The following is a 15,317-nucleotide window of genomic DNA, read 5'->3' as shown; positions in this document are numbered from 1 at the left end:
CATTTGACAATGTGCTGTATCTTTATGTCTGACATTAGCACCACGGTTTCTTTCTTTGTCATAAAAAAAGAATAAATGCAGACACAGAAGACACAACAGCGCTGTGAATGATTTGCAAAGAGGAAAATAAATCAGCTGAGTGAAAGCGGCAGTGTGTAACATTTGCGGTTATGCATTTGTATTGGACGACCTGAGTTGTGTACTGAAGCTGCATGTGACTATGTGCGCTCATCTCGCAACAATTTGTAAAAGACTGTAACTGCATGCTCGCGTGCGCAAAAAAAAGAAAAAAAAAAAAAAAAGGTTCCTCTACAGAAGTGAAGAAAGAAGGCCTAAACATCTTCAAGTATTAATACAGTTAGGCCTATAAAAAGCCCTGGACACACAGTATTAGAACCCAGAATAAACTCCAGGAAAGTTGAAGAGCAGTTATGGTTAGTTTGCATGTTTTCCCCCCACAAATATATAATATATATATAATATATATAATATATATATATAATATATATATATATATATATATATATAGATATATATATATTCATATGTATATAAATAAAAATTCAGTGCTGTAAAAACAATCTCCATCTCCACAGGATCTGACCCATCGTAGAAGGCCTAGTATGTTTTACTCTTACTCTTTTCATGGCTAAAACTACTGCTGGAAGTATGTAAACTGTACTGGTTCTCCTGTGTTAATAGTCCTTCATTGAGAATACAACACTGAGGAAGAGAAGACTTGTTAATATCGTTTCATTTTTTCTCTCTTTTTTGGTTTTACTGCACACAGAGAAACATAACATGTTGTGTGGTCTTGGCATTTTTTTGGTAGCAGCGAAGCACCAAGTCTCTCTGTGTGAGTCTGACGTGCGTGTATGACATCACTCCATAGTCTCTGTGTGTGTGTGTGTGTGTGTGTGTGTGTGTGTGTTGGTGTGTGTTGCCGTGTGTGCTGCGATCTATGAAGAGCACGGCAGCACGTTGATGCCATGGGCTGCGTGGGTTTGCAGGTCGATGGCCTGGGCAGGCTGCTGACCCGGCAGGGCATTCATCAGTGCCAGATTCTTCACGCAGCCCGTCATTCCAGACAAAAACTTCCTTCCCGTCATCGCAGCCATGTCTGGGGCTCCGCCTGTCATCAACATGAGAACACACAAAAAGTTAGCAATAAGTGAGGAAGTTCCTCTTTCGACATTTGGACCCACACAGCAGTTTTGAGGACATTTTGATCTCTGATATAGCTTCATAAATTTGGAAGAACTATAGAAAATACATTTAATAAGGTTACATTTTCAATTTCTGCAGTGAGGAACTCTTTTATATGGAGCCCCAAAAACTGACAAAATATAGCATGAGATAAAAATGTTTAACATTAGCAGAGCAATCAAGACGGTAGATACTTTCATTGTGTCGATAGCTTGCTTAACCAAAACACTGGAAGCTAAACTCACAATAGCACGTATTTCCATCTTGGTTGTTGATGAAGACAAAAGACGTGCACTTGAAGATGAAGATAACGTTATAAAAATAGAAAATGGCGTATGTGACTGTGACCTTCCAAAGTAGTGTTAGCTAGCTAACTTTGTTAGCCTTAGCTTGCAGGCTAAAATGTGTTACAAGAGTTACAGAGTAATTCTACAGCATGTGTGCAGCAGTAGTTTTATGAAGAAAGCTAGCTTTAGCCAGGTAGCTCGCTGAACAGCCTGGTGCTTACTGTATTTAGACACCATGTGTTTTCAGTTGAATAAGATAGCAACACAGGATTTTTTGTTCGTTACAAAACTATTCTTGGGAATAGTACACAAGCTTTATATTTTTTCCCGCTCTATTTGAATTAGGGTTGGGCTAATGAACGATGGCTGACATCGAGAGCGAAAAGGGAGCAAGATGCCTGAATGTTAACTAATTAATATCAAACACATTATCACAGTTCAATCAGATAAACCGTTCATCACAATAACTAGTCAGTTTTGGGCCTCCGTGCTTTTAATTCACTCACCAAGGTATACATTGCCTTTGGTGTTGACCATGAGGCTTCTGCCTTTAGACTGTCCATGTAGCGCGGCTCCTCCATCAATCTGGATGTATCCATCTTTTCCAGTTCTGCAAGAAAAGGAGAAACATGAGGCGACAAACACATCTCATTACAAGCACTGGTGATGAACAGACAAATCAGAAAATTGTAGAAGCAGTTAATATATTGATAATAGCTGATATAGTACATCATATACAGTATATATGCAAACGTACCTGACTGCTGTGACCTTATGCCATCTCCCATCATTGATGGTCCTCCGGGACAAGATCGCTGCCTCTCCGCTGCCCAACTGGTAACTGGATACCATACCAATCATCAGCATTAGTACCTTAATAAGCGCTGATCCTGATAAAACTCATCAAGGTGTCAACAGAACTACAGGGTTACAGGGCTGAGTCACCTGAAAACAAGGTGTCCATCCTGCAGACCGAGGCTGATGAAGTCCTTGCCTTTGCCATGTTCTCCAAGTTCCTGGAAATATATGTGTTTTGTGAGCAGAGGGAGAGAATGCTGTCGGATTGAAGACTGCGAATCACTGAACAGCTGCAGTAATTTTCCGCACCAACTGTTATGATAGCAAACATGAGGCAAAGCAGACAGATTGCTCCCGACTGTATTTGTAGAAGTGTGACATGAAACCCTCCGTGCAAAATAACAGCGACAATGGAAAACATCTTGCACATTGTGCAAAACAAACACTTTCTCACTTCAAATGATGGGATGCTCCAGCAGTATCTCAAAACTGTTATACACATTTGAATGTAAAGCACATGTTATGAAACATGCAAAATGAATATAGAGTGTCTTGTGTTTGAGTGGATACCTTTTTACTAGCATGCACCTTTCGCAAATTGCGTGCGCCATTGGTCTCCTGAGGAAAATGGAGGGTGAGTTAGAGAAGCAACATGCATTTATTTAGTGGTGTGAGATAGAGCTTGGCTCGCAGCCAACATGCCCAACGATGTCACAGCCTCAATGGGACAAGTATGAATTAAACAGTGAACTCTGAAATGAAAGAGAATGCAGTATTGTGTAAGATATATATTATTGTTGACACCTACGTAAAAAAAAAAAAAATCTTTGAATGCTATGAGAACATAAATGAGCATCACGTCTTTAAAGATGAAGTAATGGTGACGATTAAGAGTGCTTACGTGCAGTAGCCATGTTAGGGTGAGGATGACAATGTGGAAGGGAAGGTGTAAGTATCCGTTTTAAGATTTGGATTAAACCATAGCTCAGTACTATCAGTAACCAGGACTCACCACTCCCTGCCATAGGATCAGGCCCTCAGAGGAGCTTGTCTTGATCTCCAGTTCGATTGTCTCTGGTGAGTCATGGGCGCTAAAACAGAAAAAAATTATATTTTTTTCATCAACTCCTAAAAATACATCATCTGGATTGACTTTATCGACAGTCTATGGGTTTAACAATTGGTCCAATTTAAAAAAAATAATGTATCCCCTTTGAAATATTTTTTTAGGTAAGACCTCCTAACCAGCCAAAACATTTTGGTAGAAAAAGAAATGTTGACAGTTTAGGGCAGTTAATGATTTCATTGGGAATATTTATATTCTAGAATTATGCATGACTGGTATTTTTTTAAGCAACATTTAAAGAATAAATCTCAGGTACTCCCTGCAGAACTCCAAAGGGGTACTTTGAGAAACAATGTGCTATAAGTGTTATAACAGTGTAGAAAAGCAAACTTTAGTTACCTTCTTGGGAAAACAGATTTAGGAAGGGCAATGTATCCATCATCGTCGAACTGAGCCGCATACTGATAGGGTGAATCTAGAAAAAAATACAGTAAATGTACATCACAATGCTATTCAAATAATCGTAATAATAGCTGTTGTGGACTTTCATTCTCACTGCTATAGTGCCCTCCAGTGGCGAAAGGATGGAAGAAACCCAAAGGCTTGGATACGTACAACAGTTACAGATAAAGAAGAGGTATTCTGAAATCACTTAGAAATGTATTTTATTTGTTAGTGGTGACGAAAGTGAAACTATACAACTTTTAAAATAAAGAAATAACACATTATATCTCTTATCAAAGAAAAGTTGAATTCATAAGCAATAAAACTTGGTCTTTTATGACTAGTAGCTTGGTGGCTGATGACTTTATTCCTCTTCTTTGCTTACTGTCACGATAGGTTTTAGCATGTCAGAGATCATTTCAATGCTTTTTGTTTAAATTCAGTGATACAACTAAATTAGCCAACCTAAGCACACACCAGATCACACGCCAAGTCAGTAGCAGCAAAACCTCAGTGTATAGAAATGAGAAATTAAGTTTGTGTTTTATTGCTTACAACTTTTCAAGAGGAAGATGATGTTATTTCTTCTTTCAAAAGCTACATAGTCACACTTTATGTGCCCCAAATTCATATCCAAATACTGCAATTTCAAAAACAAAATAACAAAACTCTTCAGCATGACCAAACCAGGCTCCGTGATGCAAACCGATGACAGTCCTCACCAACACGGGAGCGATTCGTTGACCATTCCTCACACGCTGAGCTTCCACAGAGATCAAACTGAACTGACCATGGGTCCATGCACCAATACATATATTCCAAATGCATCTCATGTCACCCAACCACCATCACACTGTGCTTTCAACAGACAAGTTTGAGTTGTTAGTAACAGAATAAATGTGTGGAACAGATTTTATATTCTGACAGACGGTTTTAGAGAGAAAAACAAGTATTTTTGTTTATTTTATTATTGTATAGAGAGGCATTCTTGAGGTAGACGGAGACAAGACCCAATGTTAAGAGTAGCCATCGTACAGGCATTGACATGACGATAGGGAAAGAGAAAAACAAGGGGAATTCCACATTTCCATCTGGGTCTAAATACAGGTAACACGATTCAGTTGATCTCCCAACAACAGTCTACCATCCTGTTCCCTTTTATTACAGATGCAGAATTCCCCTCTCCCAACTTCACAAACGGGATAAGAGCCTCAGTTGAGTACAGACGCATGTTTGGTATGCGCGAACATGTGTTAGGCAATAGACAGTTTGGGTTGAGCTTGGAGGGGGATGCGGGCCCCTCGAGCTCAGATGGGCCCCTGTTAGTCACAGTCGTGTCAGGCAGACTGAATATTGAGATACTGTACCATTTGCCTCGCTACTTTCCAAATTCCTCAGGGCCTCGGGGAAGCTGGAGACCTGGCCTGTGTGTGCAGGATATATAGCTATGAGAGTGCAGGGGTAAAACATACGTGATTACTTAGGGTTAACCTTCCCAGCATGCAGTGCAATGCTGGGGGTGAGCTGTCTGATGTTAGAAGGGCTTTATACTGTGGAGAATGTGAGCCATGTGTGCTCATTTCTGGCTGTGGCTCTAGTCTTTCTGCTTTGATGACGAATATCTTTCTCCATAGGATGCCGGTGTATGTAGTAATGTGACAGCTTTGGAGATTTGGAGTTTTGCTTTCCATTACCAAATTAACAATACAATGCAACCCTGGTCCCCCACACGTTCTGCTATTTCTGGTTTGATTTAGGTATAATATTTGGTATACATGGTTGTGTAGCTAGTCCATACTTACTTTCTTCACAGTTTAGACCTGTGCGGCCAGGTGCACACACACACTGGCCGGCGACACAGCTGCCGCCATTTTGGCATTGACGGTTGCTCTGGCACGCGTCTTTCACGACCTCACAACGCTCACCTGCGGGGTCACATACCAGTTATGGGGTCAGGAGTGAAAGGTCGGGGGTCAAGTTTACATCAAAGGCAGGGCGAGTTCATAGTGTCTGGAGATAATACACCGAAAATGCTCATTGTTTTAGGAGGAGGTGGCCTTTGACAAGATACGGCTCTGAAAATCTTCCACTTATAAATAATGAAGTAGAAAACGGGCAGAAAACACAGATGTGGTGCAGGAATTCTGGGCAGATTTGATGCATGCTTTGACTTTTCCAGTGTTAAGAAGACTCTCGAGTGTGAACACTAACCTTCAAATCCATCCTTACAGAGGCACTGGTACTCATATTCAACATTTGACATGCAGTGACCACCATTCAGGCAGGGCCGGCGGTCGCAGGGGCTGTTGTCCACACACTTGCGGATAGATCTGCTTTCTGTGAAGCTGTAGGACAGATCCACCTTCTTGTTGTTGATGGAAACCTAAGCACGCAGCACAGGCAAGTTTAACAAACCAAATACAGAACAATATTAATTACATTTTCTTTGCTTTTTTAGCACAGAGAGATCTCTCACCTCTCCGATACATCCCTCAAACAGTTCGCTGACATTGGCAGGCTTAGGCAGGATGTCCATGTTGGGGACTCCTCCCAGGTACATGGGGGTGTAGATATTGAGGCCCTGGGCTTTTCCTGGAGACGTTTTCTTCTCCAATGGGCCTTGATCGACCTTCAGGTGGCCGGCCCTCTTGTTTCGCTCGGCTACAACTCGGTGCCACTGCCCCAGAGAGACCGGCTCTGAACTTAGAAGGATTGCTTGGCCTGCAAATCAAAATAGGCCGAGAGACATCTTGAATGTTGTTACCTTCCTTCAAATTCTTTGTGTCTAAATTTGAGTCTCTCTAACTCTACCTGCGCTAAAAAATCTTCATAATGTTAATTTACAAAAGCACACAGGATATTATTCTAAGGACAAATAAATCAATACCTTTATGACACTACGAAAGATTTGTGTTGATTCTTTACCTGTGCCCAGTTCATATCTGAACTCTACATGTCCCTCCACCATGGAGATGGCTACAAAGTCCTCCACCTTCATTTTCTTCCCTCCACAGAAGAACATCAGGCCATCTCTTTCCAGGGGCTTGAACTCCAGCTCAACACGCAGGTCATCATGGATGTTGGTCAGGGGAGGATACGCAATGTATGACTCCTCGCCATCAAACAGTGGAGTGGTCACCAATTCCCCTAGTGAACGTGAAGTAGGAAAAGGCATTAAAAACGAGAATTTCTCGTAGGAAAAACATCAATACCAACATTGCATAACTCGCTGAAATACTTGGAATACTTTCTTGTAGATGAGAGTAACTTCCTGTCTTACCATCCATGCATTTGTTTCCAAACTTGCCAAGATGGCAGCGGCAGTCGTAGCCCAGGCCATTTTGGCGGTTGATGCAAGTGGCGTCTGGTCCGCAGGCCTCTGTGGGAATTTAAGTCACAAACAGAGACATAAAACACTTTATTTTTACGTTGGTGCACACGGAGAGAGTTGATAGAAACATCCAGGTATTTTGATTCATCTTTGTGGTCAGGTGGAGATTCTCATGTACCTGAGTGACAGTGCAGGGATGAGTGGTGCTGGCAGTTGCTGCCTGTGAATCCTCTGGGGCAGCCACACTTGTACAAGCTGGCTTCTGAGTCGTCACACATCCCTCCATTCTGAATAATGACATTGGAAGAAATAAACTGGTAGCTATGGAATTAAACACAGACCAAATGCTACGAATACATCAAGTGGATGGATGTAACGGACCTGGCATGGGTGGTCTTTGCACGTGGGGCAGTTTGTGACGCCCGTAGAGCTGCGGTCCAGGTCTTTGAAAATGACCTCCTCACCCTGGATGACCAGCTGACGGATACAGCCTGCAGAGTAGCAACATTAAATAAGGACAAGTCTTCACGCCAAGAGCACTTTCTCCTCCATCCTATGTTTCCTTTCATGGTGTAAACAGAGCGACGTCTTACCGACAAAACCAGTCTTAATTCCGGCTGTTTTGGAGAGGACTGTGTAGTTGGGATAACCACCCACATGCACCTCCTCATTCAGATCCAGGCCCTGGAACTTGCCCTGAGGACAGAACATGTGCATTTATGAAACATGTGAATTTACACGAATAAACCAAATCCACATATGTGAAAGTGGGAGCTACATTAACATTGACAGAAGTACCTGCGAGCTGCCGTTGATGGGCTCCCCTCCGTCTACTATGATATAGCCCAAAGTGAGGTTGCGATACAGCTCAACTGTGTGAAACTCTCCAAGGTTGACAGGGTTGGGGTCGCGTATGGTGGCCATGCCTGAGCCCACGTCAAACCTAAGACAGCATCAGACTCATTATCCACAAGGTCATCATGCTGTCTTTCTGTCAATAAGTAGAACTTTTCAGATCATTACATAAACTGACCTGAACTCTAGGCGGCCGCCCACAAGTCCCAGAGAGATGAAGTCTGCTCCTGTGGTCCTCCTCTGGCCATTGTAGAGGATCATACCTGCACCACAAAAACAGGGTGAGTGAGAATCATTACAAACTTAATCCTAAATGCGTCCCCGATATAACATGCATCTAAATAAGTCAATAAATCTAGTAGTTTTATTTAAACAAGTGGAATTTTCCAGTTTGTTCAGGAATTTTCCTGAGTCAAAGGTAGAACAATTTCCGTGTCTCAAGATAATTATTTCTTCAACATTCCTGAAATAACCATCTCAGCCCACAGGTAGAATTTTTGCACTCAGGAAAACCAAAATTTTAGGCTAAACATGAGAGTAAGTGACTTGTTCGGCTGGTCAACGGAGTGATTCATACACAAGGGACATTCTTTGAGAGCTGGACGGTAAAGCAGCATGCTGTGGTGGGGCAAGTTCAAAGCCAACCAAAGCCAGGTTATATAAGCTGTCATCTTATCTGGGCATCACTGGGCTGCCAAGTGCAACCAGTCACACTTTACTGCCTGTCCTCCTTTTTCTGTGTGCACATGCTGGGAACACATGCTTCATATGAGCCACAGAGGCTCACAGGGAAGTGGGAACATGCCCTCTCACACATCCATTCAATGTCATCTCTGAAGGTTGTGAAAATGAGCGATCAAGACATGAATGCATGAATGTGCAACACACAAAGTTGAAGTATGTTCATACATACATTAATATTCTGATGTTTGTATCACACATTTATACATTTAAGGAGCGAAGCGCGTTCAAATAGCTTCTGCAATAAATTTGTGGCCGTGTGTTGCTGTGCGGGTGGGATGTGGTGAGACAGCAAAAATCCAAAATTCAATCAAAAGTATATTAAAGTATATTTTCCTTTAATTTTTCAAACATTTTACTGGAGTGTTCGTTCATTTACACACCCACACCAACTGGGGCTTGGATAAAAGAAGCCATATTATTTTTTGCAAAGGCAATTTGACTTACTGTGGCTCTCACAACTGCAGAAATGTTTAAATAAAAGAACAGCTGCAGAAATGTGTGTGTGTAGCGTTGCATTTAACAATGTTAGCATTATACGAGAACTGTGTTTTTAAGCAGCAGTGCTGCTGTGTCGGCAGTGTAGAAGCTGTTGACTGGGATGTAAAAGTAGATTTGTAACCAAGCTATTATGAAGCCGATGTGGTTGTATGAAAGCCAAAATGAAAACATGCACCATCTTCTTCCATCTCTTTTCACAGCCCTTAAATCAGCTCTGAGCTGGATGCATGTTGTGAGAGAAGGATGGAGCCAAAAAAAAGCAGAGCTGCCAACATCAGTCTGTAGTTCCTGTGGTTCTCAAGCACTGAGACTCACCAGCGTACAATATGAGACCTGCCCACCACGTTGGTGATGGCGAGAGGGAAGGGACAAAAGACGCAGTGAAATTATACATGAGGAAATATGACAAACACAGTACACGACACAGTACAAAAAGCAGAACACATTACCACGCTGCAAGGTACAACGAGAGAAAAGGCTAAATTGATAAGCTGTTCAATTGAACTGTGAAGCTAATTTAAAGTTGCACTTCCTTACCATCACCATTATCAGGTCTGAAGTTGATCTTAATGCTGAAAACCTTGTAGGCATTTTTGATGGTGGGCAGGGTGAGGTAGGACAAGGGTTCCTGGGCAAAGTATGGCATCACTCTCTCTACAACAAATATGCACATCATCTCTTTTTAGATTCAGAAAACAGTGCAGTTCATACTCAGAACTTTTCTTTTCATTTATGTATTGACGGTACTCTCTACACCGCAGACTAACCGTGAACTTGAAGTGTAGTAAAGGCTTCCACTTTCCCCTGTTTGTTAGAGGCGGTGCAGACGTATATCCCAGAATCCTCATGGGAGACGCGAGGAACCGTCAGCGTGTTGAGCTCCTGGAAACACTTAGGAGGAAGCTCTTCTTCCACCTAGGAACAGAAACAGACACAGAGACACAATCAGCATTATAAATAATATTAGCATCAACAACAAAAGAAAAGCTGACTGAATGAAAGAAGTATCTTGGTTACCTTGGACCACTTGATCTCAGGTACAGGGTATCCTGAAGCCACACAGGGCAAGACCGCATCAGACCCAACTGTGACCTCCTTGGTTCCAGGCAGCGCATCAATTTGAGGAAGGGCTGTGCAAACAGGCAAAGGGTTTCAATGAGTGGTGCCAGCATAATGCATCAGTGTGTATGTGCAAGTGCATGGATGTTTAAGTTTATTTTTCTTCTCTTGTGCACTCACACTGGACGTTAAGGACCACCTGTGACTGGACCGAGCCCACGTCGTTGGTGGCCGTACAGCGGTACTGCCCGGCGTCGGCCTCCGTCACCTTGTCGATCCTCAGCATGCCGCCCTTCACCATGATGTGAGCAGGCAGAGACCCACCGACTTTACTCCACTTAACCGTGGGCTCTGGGTCGCCAACGGCCTGGCAGTCAAACTCCACAGAGTTCCCAATCATCACGGTCTGGACCGAGGTGCGCACGTTGATCATCACCTTTGGCAGGGCTGTGGAAAAGGAAAGAAAAGGCAAGAGGTTATATTTGGCTTTGATGAAGCAGGGTGTGCACTAGTATATTTGCAGTGAATAAAACAGACCTTGGATGGTCAACCTGGCAGTGTCCTGGGCCTGACCATACACACTGCTGGCTCTGCAGATGTAAATGCCTTCGTTGCTCTGCTCAAGGTTCTCAATCCTACAGAGAGACATTCAATTACACACATATTACACAATATCTAAGGTACCTTGTCCTTAAGAACAGTAAGGAATTTTGAATGTTTCGCCCATTTAAGGATAAGCCTGGGGATATTCTATTTTCTTCATATTGTCAACAATTCCCAAGAAAAGACCAAATCATGATACAGCTTATTCCTCTGACAACATTTAAAAAAAATCATAAATGAGCCACACTATTGCAAATATTGCTTTATTGAAAAGAGTATTTGGCAGTGTAGTATATTTTGAGTCAATCCTACATACACGTTCCTGCTGCTTTAAATACTTGCTAGAGCACCAAATACATTGCTAAAAATAGTCCCCAAAAATGTACTCCTGTATGAGTAATCTTTGCTAAAAACTAGTGCCCAGTTGTTTTAGCGAATAATTTAGCCAAAAAAAAATGAAACGACATGTTTGTGACTTCTTTTTATTTTTATAGAAGATGTACATCTTCAGAAGAATCCAACAGGCTTGGTGCTGAGATCCACAGAGACGCTGAGGAAGATGTATCCTTTCAGTACATATCATGTATAAAATGTGCTCAACTTCTGGTTCTTAATGGGTGAAACGTGCAAAACTGGCAGATTGGTCCTCCAACATCATAAATATTGATACATTCAGAGCTGGTTTCAACAAACAGACAGCAATACGAGTGTCTATGTCACCTGAGCACCCCATCCTTGATGTGGTGGTTCGGTGGCAGGGCTCCTCCTTCCTTCAGCCATTCAATTCTGGTCTCTATGCCGCCTGCTGACGAACAGGTGAACTCCACAGCACTGCCTTGGGCCTTTACCTCAACCTGGGGTGACACGCGCACTGCCAAGTGGGCTGCAGATGGGAAGGAAAGAGATTTCGTTCTTGTCGGAGAGTAGACGTATTTTTTTTCATATGTGGTGCACAACAGTCTTTAAGTGACTTATCATCTACAACATGTCAAATCATTATATTATCAGTAAACTTACATCTGACTGTGACTTTAGCGATGACTTCGCTGTTGGCTACTTTGTTACTGGCCACGCACTTATATCTCCCAGCATCCTCAGCGGTAGCCAGGTCGATCTGAAGATCCCCTCCGCTAACCTGGGCCCTCGGGGGCAGGTTTCCGTCCAGCTTGGTCCAAGTGTAGGTCAGGGGAGGAGTGCCATGCGCAAGGCACTGCAACCTGATCACCTCCCCGACCCGCACAGCCACATCGTCAGGCACAGAAGTGGCATAAGGAGGAGCTAGAGAGAAAAAAGGTTTGCTCAAAAAATGTACATTACAAAATGAGACATTGTTTACTCACTGTACATGCAAAGAAATGTATAAATTCAAATAAAATGACAGCAAACAACAAAACCACAGCACTCACTCTCTACATCTAGCATGACGGTGACTTCAGAGGTGCCCATGTTGTTGGTTGCACTGCAGATGTATTCTCCGGAGTCTTGGCGGCCCACCGTGGGCAGCACCAGGCTGTTGCCCACCACCGTGTGTCTATAAGGCAGAGGAGACCGCAGCTTGGACCAGGTGATCGTCGGGGACGGCAAACCTAGAAAAGCAAATTTAAGAGCAAAAAGTTCTATGCTCGGCTAAATTTAGCGAAGAAAGACAATATTGTATTCTTACGGCATTCGATACAATAAAAAAAGTTAAGACAGGTGTTTTGTTTTTTGTATTGGTTATGCAACATAAAAAGTGCCACAGAAAGACAAGAGAAAAATGCAAAGTGTAAAATGAAAGTGAATTCCAGCTGGATGAATGAGATTCGTCATCATTACCGTGGGCCTCACAGCGCAGCGTTGCCGTCTGCCCTTCCACCACAACCATCAGCGGCTCAGGAACAGAAGCCCTGGGCACTGTGGGCACTTGAGAGCCTCCCTCAACAATGACCTCCACCGTGGTCTCAGTGGTGCCTTCGTTGTTGCGAGCTGTGCAAACATAAGTGCCACTGTCTTCTGCACGTGCCACTAGTATCTGCATGAGCAAAAAAAATAAATACAGAATGACACAATTTCAGAATGTAAAAGCTGATACCAAACATTGATTTGAAGATTTTAAGCTTTACTACGAGGAATTTTCCTTTTGTGTTGATTTTACATTGGGAGTGCTTCATAAACAGTTAAAAGTTCCTCATAGTTACTTCAGATAGCAACACAGAAGTGTTGGATAACAAACGGTTCTACAGATCTTCTTTGTCGTCTGTATCACCTGCATGACTGCATTGGAGTCCATGGGCACGGGGCTGCTCAGCATGGTCCTGCGGTTGCTGTCCAGCCTGTGCCATGAGACTGAAGGGCGGGGCTCTCCCGATGCCTGGCATTCCAGGTTAATGGGTTCACCCACCCTGACACGTATAGGTCCAACAGGGGTGACAGTGGCCACAGGCGACTCTGAGGGCACAGATACAAAATACTATAACTCCGTATCTGGTCAGCCACTAGAGGGAACCCTTCACTTAGAGCTTTATGGGTGTGAGAAGACTGTAAACTGGCTTACCTTTGACAATCAAAGACACAATGGTGTGGGTGATGCCGAACGGGTTGCTCGCCACACAGCGGTAGGCGCCATGGTTCATAGGGCGGGCATTGGTAACGGTAATAACAGAACCATCAGGGCCAGCTTTAATATTATCTGTAGAGCAGAGTAACGAAACATTAGATCTGCTGTCGATAAGTTCAATGGTACGTGAGTTGGTCTGAGCCTGAGCAGTTCACTGATTTTATTCATGAATATTCAGTTTACTCATCATGGTAAACACTACTCAGCACAACTAGTTGTATCATGTCTAATGCAGCTCTGGACAGAGACTAATGACGTTATTAGGGTCCCGGCCTGGGCACATTTTAACAGGAAGTGTGAGGTTTGACAGAAGTTTTTGTTTTATGGAAGAGCAAAAACTATATTGCTGGAGTAGCCTGGACATGTTGAGTAGTTCTTAATCTTGGGTCTAGGACACCCCTTGAAGATATTCAAAATTAGGGGTATAGTGTGTCAGAAAAACTAAGGTACAGAAAGCACTGGTATGTTATCAAATTTTGCTGGGCTAAATGACATGCAAAACTTTAGTGCTGCAAAAATGTCAATGCAAGTCTACAGAAAATGGATTTGAGAAAAACAGAGTTCTAAATTAGTCATTAAATGAAGTAACAGAGGAGTCATTCATGGTTGGGTTGTAGCTGTATGTGCTTGCAAATAATGACATCATAAAATCAGATCTCATTAAGCAGCTTCACTCCTCAGTGTGTGTGTGTGTGGTTGATACCTGGCAGCGGCTGGTTGTTGGCCAGTTTCCACTCCAGTCTGACAGGCTGGGCTCCGCTGTACACCTTACACCTGAAGCTGGCCGACTCCCCCACGCGCACTGCAGCGCTGTGGGGCTCAATGGCGATGATTGGACTCTGAAGACCTGCAGCAGAAACCAGCGTTTTAAACATCACTGTTCACAATCATTGCACTCCATTTAGCTGACTACAATTCACAGAAACCTGAAGCAACAAATAACTATTCAATGTGGGTATGGTGTTCATTGGCAGCAGTTAAATAACTCAAAACATCGCTGAAGTCCAGGGAGGAGTGAATGAGGATGAGATCATGGGACAGTAGCAAGGAAAATCATTCGCTGTGAGGTCACACTGGGCCACACTGGAAAGTACATTCATGAAGTGAGGCAGTGTGAGTGTGAGAACAACACCCTGCCCTTAATGTATTTCTCCCAGCCTCTGACTGAAGCTGCCATCAACATTACATGTAACTTAATGGCTGTCAAGTCGAATCAGATCACCCGGACACATTTGAAAAAAGAGCTCTTTGTTTTTATTAAACAATTTAATATAGCAGCTGTATGAGGCCTGAAGTGTTGACCAACTTACGTGAAGAAGATGAAGTGACAGACACCGACACAGAGGCTTGTTGGACATGAGATCCTGGGTTTCCAGGGTTGCCGTTCACCCGGCAGACATACTCCCCCGAGTCCTCTGGAGTGGCTGACAGGATACGCAGCTGACTGCCCCGAACCTGCACGCAGTAGAGAAGGAAGGAGTCACTTCACTTCAGCTTACAGGAAAAATCATAGTTTTACTTCTGACAAATAAATACTACTACCACCTCTACTACTACGATTACTAGAAAGGGCAAATAATACTATATAAAATAATATTGTCATTATTGCCAACACAAAAACCTGGTGGTTAGAGGAGAGTCGTCCACTGGCTTTCGTCCAGGTGACTTGTGGAGGAGGATTTCCAGGTGCAAAACAGTTGAGCTCCAGATTCTGGCCCTCCTGCACATCAGCTATAGCTGGCTGGATGCTGACCACTGAGAGGCTATGGTCCCCTGCACAAACACAGACGGCACTGACTGTTTCCCCTTTCTTATTTATTACAAAGTTGA

General features: G+C 43.1%; 1 protein-coding gene across 8 annotated transcripts in view; it reads right to left on the bottom strand.

Moving 5' to 3' along the window:
• Positions 1-567: 567 nt before the first annotated feature.
• Positions 568-15,317, bottom strand: part of hspg2 (heparan sulfate proteoglycan 2) — an 85,859-nt gene continuing 71,109 nt past the window's right edge. For 4 of the 8 annotated variants that reach the window (XM_079273184.1, XM_079273189.1, XM_079273187.1 and 1 more), the window contains 32 exons: positions 15,109-15,260; positions 14,798-14,942; positions 14,191-14,334; positions 13,425-13,559; positions 13,137-13,318; positions 12,707-12,902; positions 12,298-12,477; positions 11,909-12,169; positions 11,612-11,774; positions 10,826-10,923; positions 10,469-10,735; positions 10,247-10,359; positions 9,997-10,144; positions 9,767-9,883; positions 9,545-9,562; positions 8,166-8,250; positions 7,931-8,075; positions 7,726-7,828; positions 7,514-7,623; positions 7,311-7,419; positions 7,082-7,180; positions 6,727-6,948; positions 6,278-6,522; positions 6,013-6,184; positions 5,604-5,726; positions 5,169-5,246; positions 3,757-3,832; positions 3,304-3,382; positions 2,439-2,509; positions 2,251-2,334; positions 2,000-2,103; positions 568-1,132 (listed from right to left, as the gene is read on the bottom strand). In XM_079273184.1, the coding sequence (XP_079129310.1) occupies positions 960-1,132; positions 2,000-2,103; positions 2,251-2,334; positions 2,439-2,509; positions 3,304-3,382; positions 3,757-3,832; positions 5,169-5,246; positions 5,604-5,726; positions 6,013-6,184; positions 6,278-6,522; positions 6,727-6,948; positions 7,082-7,180; positions 7,311-7,419; positions 7,514-7,623; positions 7,726-7,828; positions 7,931-8,075; positions 8,166-8,250; positions 9,545-9,562; positions 9,767-9,883; positions 9,997-10,144; positions 10,247-10,359; positions 10,469-10,735; positions 10,826-10,923; positions 11,612-11,774; positions 11,909-12,169; positions 12,298-12,477; positions 12,707-12,902; positions 13,137-13,318; positions 13,425-13,559; positions 14,191-14,334; positions 14,798-14,942; positions 15,109-15,260 (4,397 nt within the window). In that variant the 3' untranslated portion in view covers positions 568-959. Of the gene's footprint in view, positions 1,133-1,999; positions 2,104-2,250; positions 2,335-2,438; positions 2,510-2,861; positions 2,910-3,303; positions 3,383-3,756; positions 3,833-5,168; positions 5,247-5,603; positions 5,727-6,012; positions 6,185-6,277; positions 6,523-6,726; positions 6,949-7,081; positions 7,181-7,310; positions 7,420-7,513; positions 7,624-7,725; positions 7,829-7,930; positions 8,076-8,165; positions 8,251-9,544; positions 9,563-9,766; positions 9,884-9,996; positions 10,145-10,246; positions 10,360-10,468; positions 10,736-10,825; positions 10,924-11,611; positions 11,775-11,908; positions 12,170-12,297; positions 12,478-12,706; positions 12,903-13,136; positions 13,319-13,424; positions 13,560-14,190; positions 14,335-14,797; positions 14,943-15,108; positions 15,261-15,317 lie in introns of all 8 variants that reach the window. The other 4 variants (XM_079273191.1, XM_079273186.1, XM_079273188.1 and 1 more) reach the window with 4 other exon arrangements.

This window comes from Melanostigma gelatinosum, assembly GCF_949748355.1.
Source record: "Melanostigma gelatinosum genome assembly, chromosome: 8".
Lineage (NCBI taxonomy): Eukaryota > Metazoa > Chordata > Actinopteri > Perciformes > Zoarcidae > Melanostigma > Melanostigma gelatinosum.
Note: the sequence above shows the minus strand (reverse complement) of the source record. Positions and strands in the feature narration are given on the sequence as shown.